At 38.0% G+C, this 8,949-nt stretch overlaps 1 protein-coding gene across 1 annotated transcript; it reads left to right on the top strand.

Annotated features, from left to right (window-relative positions):
- The first annotated feature begins 4,661 nt into the window (after positions 1 to 4,661).
- foxi2 (forkhead box I2) lies at positions 4,662 to 6,156 on the top strand. Its single transcript, XM_053502737.1, has 2 exons — positions 4,662 to 5,250; positions 5,606 to 6,156. Exons 1-2 carry the CDS (start codon positions 4,662 to 4,664, stop codon positions 6,154 to 6,156), a joined length of 1,140 nt encoding a protein of 379 aa, XP_053358712.1.
- The last annotated feature ends 2,793 nt before the right edge of the window (positions 6,157 to 8,949 follow it).

The following is an 8,949-nucleotide window of genomic DNA, read 5'->3' as shown; positions in this document are numbered from 1 at the left end:
GATCTTTCTCTTCTTGAGTGATTTGCAGTTTGAGGTAACAATCAATATTTACAAGTATAAAACCAAATTGTTGACCTGGTCAGTCCAAAAATTTCATCTTTCTTTCTGACAGGTCGTTTCACTTTTCAGCCTATGACAATGAATGGACTGATAATAAGTTAATAAGATAATAAGACAACATTTTTGTTAAGCTTCTTAAATAAAAGCTGAAAGTCTACACTTTAATCACATCCTGATTGTGTTAAATCATTTCAGTTGTGTTGGTGTACAGAGACAAGTGATACAGAAATAGTTTCACCGTCCCAATACCTTTGGACATGCCATGACAGTACATGAGAGCTTTCTGTCAGCAGTTTGTGTTAATAAGAGAACACTGGCTGTATCTCTGCCTTCTTCTTTCCTCTTCCTCTCCATCTACTCATTACTCATGTGTTCCCCTCTGTCACCCACATGCCAAGGGCCAAGTGAAACTCTAATAAGCTTCTGAAACTCCATTTGCCTCTTGTCTCCTCTCTCTCTCTCTCTCTCTCTCTCTCTCTCTCTCTCAAACACACACACACACACACACACATACAGACTTTTAGAGCAAGCAAGCTAAGTCATATCTTCTTTCAAGGTAACCGCAGGCCTTGATCTTTACACTTTGCTGTGGTATTTCCCTGAAAGGCAGGAAGAGCAAAAGGAAAGCAAAAGGAAAGCCAGCGTGTCTGAATAATGGATAACATTGAATGTTAATGTGTTTACTGTTTGTATCCACTGAACACAACATCACTGCATATCACTTCAGTTATTGCTTACAGCATCTCTGCAGTGCAGTCTAACTCAATTTAAAGATAAAATTAGATCCAATATGCTTGCCGACTTATCAGCATTGACTGAAATCACAGTGATAAAGCACAGATGGTGTCTCTTATATAAATGCTTCACACATTAACACGATGCTGCTTTGGAAAGAAACATACTGTGGGACATCATTGATGCACTTATACTCTCTTAAGCACTTTTCAGTCATGTTCATCAATGTCCTGTTTAAATAAAACTGCTTAGGTTTTTGACTATATGCAATACTCCAATAATTGTCTTTCAGAATAAATCAATATCAGTCATAGGTAATGCATTAAAAGATGAATTCCTAGGACTGATTGAAAGGTCTGTGTGTAGACTATCGTGTACGGCTTTAGCTGGTTCCTCCATCTAGCTCAGACCATAAATGTGCATTAAAATATTCTAATTACTCTTGATAATTCTTCAAAATCAAATTCTTATCAGAAATCCTTAATACAAAATGTCAATATTGATGTGCAATAGTGCAGTGGTAGAAAACGTATTTGAACCACACAGCAAAAACTGCACCAACCATTTTATAGTTAAAATTGCACTTAATCATGTTATAGCTCTGATCAGCAGATGGGGCTCTTTCTCTCTTTGAAACAGTTTACTCCTGCAGCAGCCTGCAGCACGATTGTGTGGACAAGCTCCCACGCATACATGCAAACGTAAAATTTCAGCAAAACATTTTTACCCAGTTTGACCGCAAAAGACTTTTAAAGCAAATTATTTTCTTAATGTAAACACATCCCATGCACATTTTTTCCACCTGTAATATGATTCGACCAACAAGAATTGGGTGAAAACAAATAGAAACATTTAAGCACATCTTGTCAATTCATACTGCTCTTCCTGCCCTGTGATGGATTTGCAACCTCACCCTGGCACACATGAAGACTAGAAAAAGACAGTATTATTTTCCCCTAATCTTAAACTGTCCAGTTTGGGTGATTCTGTGCTGATGATTGTCTCTGATGCTTATCCTTAGCTGACAGGAGTCTTGCCTGATGTAGTCTCATGCCTTTATAGCTCATCTATCTATAGGCTTCCTTCCTTTCTCAAACAAATAACCATATTCTCTGAGTGTCCAAGATCTGGGAGCTTATAGAGTAGTTCAAGTATAGTCAAATCATATCAAGTAGGCTTTTATTGTCATTTCAACCATATAGAGTTCAGTAATAAACACTCACTCATCTTCTATAACGCTTTATCCTGTATTCAGGGTCACGGGGACCTGGAGTCTATCCCAGGAGACTTAGGGCACGACTCACACACTCCAGGCAATTTGGAAACTCCAAGTAGCCTAACCTGCACATTTTTGGACTGTGGGAGGAAACCGGAGTGATCAAGCACGGGGAGAACATACAAACTCCACGCACACAGAGATGGGAATCGAGTCTGGTCGGGAATCGAACCCGGACCCTGGAGGTGCAAGGCGCCAGTGCTAACCACTACACCTAAACATAGACATAACCTAGACATAAAGTGCATGTGCAAATGTGTAAGAAAGGGCAGAAACATTATACTGTATAACTCTATATTATATTCTATACTGTAAAAGTGAGTTGATGTAAAGCAAGTAAATGTCATGATACAATAGATAAAACACCAGCAACCATTTCTTGTAAGAGTAGTGGCAGGAATGAGTGTATATACTCAACTTCACCAAAAGAGACGCTGTGTGAAAAAAACCCATCACTAGATGGCGCTAAACATCTTCTGGAATCCAGACCCAACGTGCCTCAGTGTGGAGTTCCCAACGCTTTTAACGCTCATAATCCGTTATTGTCTTTAGGTCAACACTGACAATATCTCTAACTTACAGTACTGCTAACAACTTTATTTATAAAAGCTATTTCTAAGATTTTAAAACAAGCAGATATTCTCATTTCTTAAGGACACCAAATTTATTAACTTACGTGCAACGAACAACAATTATTAAAATCAAAATACTTACCATTGAATGAAAACAGTACAAACTTTTTTTACCTTGTCTTTTTTATTATTACAATAGATTCCCTTATAATTGGACAAATTAAATCTTGATTGAACTTTTTTGCGTGTTTTCCCTTTTTTTCCCCCATTTTTTGTAATCTTTGTTTCTTTCTTACTTGTCACAGTAGCTGTGTTGTAAAGTGTATGGTTCAGTTTTAACAGTTTATAATGCATTAAACATAACCTAATTTAATATTGCAGGCTAAAAGTGTACCAAATTCTATTTTAATTAGGCTGCTGTAATAATATTCCAATTTTAGGTTATATTAACAAAATATATAATAAAACATGAATGTTCTGCAAAGACAGAAGCTATAAAAGTCTTCTTTTAACTCATTTCTTTTCTTCAGCCTGCTATATGCCCAGTAAAGCTGTGAATTTTTCTGTACATTCTTGGATATTCAGACTTCTCTTGTTGTTGGCTAATATTAATCTCTTAGTTCTCTTCACATTTATTGTTACGATTCCTTTAAATCACCTGTATTTACACCTCCTCCTCCAACTCAGTAGAAAACATCGGCAAATCCCATTATCCTTGTCTGTGTGAGGTACATGACGTAGGAAAGTTAAAAGATCTGAGTTTAGTATATACAAAAAGAGAGAGAGAGAGAGAGAGAGAGAGAGAGAGACAGAAACAATTAAAAAATTGTTTTCGTAAGGGTTTTTTCGTAAGTAGCTGCCTGACAGCTATTTATGTATGAGATCACATGGCTTATATTTATTTAGGAATGGTTTAAATGTATTCATAAATTGATTAGTTTTAAATAGAATCATGTTGAGATAGAGCAGCTAAGCAGTAAGTGGTTAGCACAGTCGCCTTGCACTCGAATCAGTGTGCAGAGTTTGCATGTTCTCCCCATTCTTGGTGAGTTTACTCTGGGTACTCCGGTTTCCTCCCACAGAAGGAAATGGCCTTAGTTATGTAAATGAGTGTGTGTGTGTGTGTGTGTGTGTGTGTGTGTGTGTGTGTGTGTGTGTGTGTGTGTGTGTGTGTGTGTGTGTATGTGTGTGTGTGTGTGTATGTGTGTGTGTGTGTGTGCGTGACCTGATTGGCACCCTGTCCACCATACCTTGTGCCCTAAATCTCCTAGGCTCCCTTTGACCTTCGCCTAGATAAAGCAAGTAAGTATAGACAGTGAGTAAGTGTTGTGATGGTTTAAAATCGCATAGCTACAGTTGTGCAGTAATAAGCTGATGCAGTCTGTCAGAGCATGTTTTTGCTCATACTTAACAAAGCCGAGTGATGTTCATCTCAAAGTTTACTAATAATATAACTAATAATAATTTGATTTAATTAATATTGGGTAATTATATGTATAATGTATTTACATCATCACTTTCATGATCATCATCAGCGTGATATTATTATTATTGGTAGTAGTAGTAGTAGTAGTAGTAAATGTATCACTTCATATGTAAAGCCCTGGGGGAAAAAGCTCCAGTGCTATATTTCTAATGTCTTGCTTATCATAAAACCAAAGAAATGTGTATACAATAGCTTTATACTAGGAAAAATAGTAGTCTAATCCCCTTGACTTCAGCTTTATCTCAATTCCTCTCCATCTCTCCTTATTATGAATGAATCGTATCCTCTCAGGTAACCACGCCCCCGAGTGCTATCGCTCATTCCTATAGGCTGGGACTGGCTAATACTGCCGGTAGAAAGGCTCCATGGCGCACGGCGCCCTTATAAATGCCTACAAATCCACTGCAGTGATTCCAAACGCACTTGTTGCTGTCGTGTGTCGCGTGTGTGAAAAAGCTGTGAAAGCTGTGAGAGGTCAGAGACACAGAGCGCGTGCGTCCGCTGTGGATTTTATCCGGTGCCTGGACAGGACATGATGAACTCCGTGGACGCGCAGATCCACCACGGGTCTGCTCCCGCCGCGAGTCCTCTCCAGCCCAAGAGCGCGCACGACGCGCCGGAGATGGCCATGTACTGCGACAACTTCGTTTACCACCAGCAGAGCGTCGCGAGCGCGCAAAGGCCCGCCGGTTACGGCCTCGGCGAGTACGCGGCCACTCCAAACCCATACCTGTGGCTCAACGGTCCCGGAGTCAACACCTCCTCATCATATTTACACGGGAACAGCAGCCCGTCGTTCATCGCGCCGTCCTACACCTCCCAGAGGCAGTACCTCACCAACTCGCCCGGATTCGCAGGTCCTGACCTCGGCTGGCTCTCCATCGCAAGTCAGGAGGAGCTGCTGAAGCTGGTGCGCCCACCCTACTCCTACTCTGCCCTCATCGCCATGGCCATCCAAAACGCGCACGAGAAAAAGCTCACGTTGAGCCAAATCTACCAGTATGTGGCGGACAATTTCCCGTTTTATAAGAAGAGCAAGGCGGGCTGGCAGAACTCCATCAGGCACAATCTGTCCCTGAATGACTGCTTCAAGAAAGTTCCACGCGACGAGGATGATCCAGGTGCGAGGATGCACAAAACAGAAAGCGCATCAAATCATGTTGATTCCCTCTTATTACGTCATAACACATAAACAACCATGATGTGGTACTTTTAGATGAAATGAGGGCTGAATTAACTGCAGAGTTTCAATAGATCTGATTAGTATTTAAGTGTTTTCTGAAATTGAATAACACTGGGGAATTATGAATAGCCGAATGAATAAATATCGAGACTATATCGAGTTTATAGGAAATGATTAGATTTTTTAAATTATTATTATTATTATTATTATAGGCTATACAACTGGAAATGTATTTTATTAGACTACATGATGTGTGTTATTTAAAAAAAAAAAAAAAATCCTCTCTCATACAGGAAAAGGAAACTACTGGACGTTGGACCCCAACTGCGAAAAAATGTTTGACAACGGAAACTTCCGCCGAAAGAGAAAGCGCAGGTCAGAAGCGGGCCCCGGGCTTTCCAGCGGTACCAAGTCCGAGGATGGCCGAGCTGGAGCAGGTGTGAAGTCCTCTGAGGGCGCGCACCTGGGCGGAGCCGTGTCTCCGGAAATAGACATAACAGCCAATGAGAGCCACAGAAGCTCATCTCCAATGACTCCTGCGTCCGCGCCTTGCTTCAACAATTTCTTCAGCACTATGTCCGGAATGAGCTCGGCCCCGGGCCCGGCTGTCAGACAGGGCTCCTTGGGGCTAATCAGCGAGCTGTCAAGTCGGAACATAAGTGCGTTAAGTCCGTATAACGATGCTGCGCCACCCGGAGAGCAACATGACCACAGCGTGCACGCGAACCGGCCCGCGTACTCGAGCGCGTTCGGTGGCGCGCAAAGCGCGCAGTACAACAGTCACTTCTACAACAGCTTCAGCGTGAACAGTCTGATATACCCGAGAGAGGGCACGGAGCTATAACTACGAAAAGACCTCAATATGGCTTTAGGCAGCTCTGAATCGGTGTCGTCTTTTAAAAGACATTTTCACATTTTGTCTTGGATATAAGAATATCTCATGATTAAATAATTCAGTACTGAATTGCAAAAACATCATAGGCCTAAGGGTTATTTCAGTACACCTATAGTAGGTATTATATGAATATTTGAGGGGGAAAAAAAAAATTAAACACTGGAGGTGGTCATTTAACACTGGATTTATATCCCACCAAGGTTTTTAGTCCACACAAACTTTTGTTGTTCAAATTCTAGTTTACTTACTTTCTAGTAACTTACAACCTAGATACAGCCTTTATTATACAACTTTATTAATGCACTCCTGGTTGGTTCTATTACTGGGAAAGCATAACTAATACATCATAAACAATATTATATCCAATATGTAATTGGTGATTAATGCAACTTTATTCACCTCAAAAATTAGTGCTCTCAGCCATACCAGCCTTTCTGTAAATCTTTATTTCTGTCTCTCTTTACCACTATGTTTTAATGTTTATTTTTTGTAAATTATATAGTTATTTTAAATATATATATATTTATATTAAATTATGTATTTTTGTAGTCTGTTTCAATTGACAAAGGTATATTTTGTATTTGGATAGTAAGTTATGAAAACAAGCGCATTTCTGCATAAGCATCGCTAAGATAATCTTCAAGCTAATTTGGAATGTTTTTCCACTCTTCATCCTCAAATAATTGGACATTTCTTTTTTTAAGAAGAAAATATAAAAAATACCTTTTTGGATCTTTAAATCACTTGTACTATTATATGTTTATGTTTGCATTTTTATTATGTATTATTATTTATCTTTTCTGACCGTTTGTACTTTTTTTAATATAAATATTGAGTTTAAAAAATCAATCTCTATCATTTGTAATTCCTAGATTCTTTTCTCATCTTTTCATTTTAAGCATGAATATCTCAACATATTTTATCGTATGTCACACAATTAATAGAATTTTAATAATAATCAAACAGGAAAAATCTAAAATTTTAAACATACACTACATCGTAAATGATGTGTATAGAATATAGATTTATAACACTGAATTGGTGTTAATAGTAACTGACTGGCAGGCATACCTTTTTGTTAAACTTCAGCACATTGTTTTGTCACCTGATTTTAGCCAAAATGAGGGATGTTAAAAGAATTTTATTTAAGATTGTACAAAAGAGGTCATAAGAAATGGTACAAACAGCAATCTTGTTATTTTAACATTCAACTGTTCAGAACACTGTCTTTAACAGAATAGACAATCATCTATAGTTAAAATTATGATCAGAAGGATTTTATAAAAAGTTAGAGCCAAATCCCTGTCTTTATTCAATGTAACTTTATATGCATACATACGTGTGCATACAGTACAGTGCAAAAGTCTTTGGCACCTTATTTTTATTGCACTTTTTTTACAGACCAATTTTGGCTTCTGAATTATTAAGTCAGTTGAAAAACATTTTACATCTTCAAACATCTTCAAACTTCTCACCAAAAGGTAACAAAAAACAAATTGTTTGTGAGTAAGCAAAATATTACATCTATTATTACATGTAATATTTAATTAACATATTACATAGTCGACCAGTTTTCAGACACACACAAAAAAAAAATCCAAAATGAAAGCTGCTCGGTTTTCATTTAGAACAAACCCAGAACTACTGTGGCAATTTCTCCAAGACGTTCAGTTAAACGTGCCGGTAATTTTTTTTCACAAAGTGCACCAGTGGACACTAATGCATTAAAAAAGCGAAGATATGCAACACAAACATTTACTTTGTTTTGTTTAGAAAACTATTTACTAATTTACATGAATCTTTATATAATTTGCATGTTCCCCATGATTTAAAAAATAAAATATGTTGAGACTACTCATGATCTTTAGATAGAAGCCTTTATTTGTGATGTATACATATAGCACAGTAAAATTCCTTTCTTTGCATATCCCAGCTTATTAGGCAGCCAGGGTCAGAGCACAGGGTCAGCCACGATACAAGGCCCAACAGTAGTAGTTTAGTGGTGCTGGGGCTTAAATCATCGACCTTCTAATCAGTAACCCAGAGCTTTAACCATTTAAGCCACTACGACCAAGCGGTTAATCTTTGCATAGTTCAGATTTCACAATGATTTGAATATGAAAAATATCTGTAAAGAGAATTCTTATTTAATTTAGTGTGCACATTAAGGTATTTACCGTCCACTGCCCATCCAAAAAGAAAAAAATATATATATATTTTGTTGGACAGCCTTTTGCTTTGATTATGAATATGGTATCATTTTCAGAAGTTTATGGCAATGTCACAACATTTCTTTTTATCCAGAATCACATTAATTTCTCTCCCAAATCTTGCCCTGATCATAGGACATCCAAAAAAATTCTCAATGGGGTAAAGGTCTGGACTCTGTGGTGGCCAATCCATGCATGAAAATGGTCTTATTCTCCCAGTTTTAGCCCAACGAACCATGCTATTGTGATCTTGGAATATACCTGTGCCATCAGGAAAAAAAAATCACTGATGGAAAAATCTGCTCCACAGTCCGTTCTTTTAGGCTCTCTAGAAAATTAAAGCCTTTCTTCCGATTAGCCTCACTGATAAGTAGTTTTCTTAATATCCATGAGTTTTTTATTTAAATTTATTTTTATTACAGTTTGATTTAAGCAATTTCCAATCTCCCTCATTCAGGATGTTTTTCCAACCACATTTCTTTCCCGAGGTTGGTTCACCATTATCCTTCCTGGTTTTATTAAGCCATTTTAC

Source organism: Clarias gariepinus, chromosome 8, assembly GCF_024256425.1.
Source record: "Clarias gariepinus isolate MV-2021 ecotype Netherlands chromosome 8, CGAR_prim_01v2, whole genome shotgun sequence".
Taxonomy (NCBI): domain Eukaryota; kingdom Metazoa; phylum Chordata; class Actinopteri; order Siluriformes; family Clariidae; genus Clarias; species Clarias gariepinus.
The sequence above is the reverse complement of the archived record's forward strand: the minus strand, read 5'-3'. Positions and strand labels throughout refer to the sequence as shown.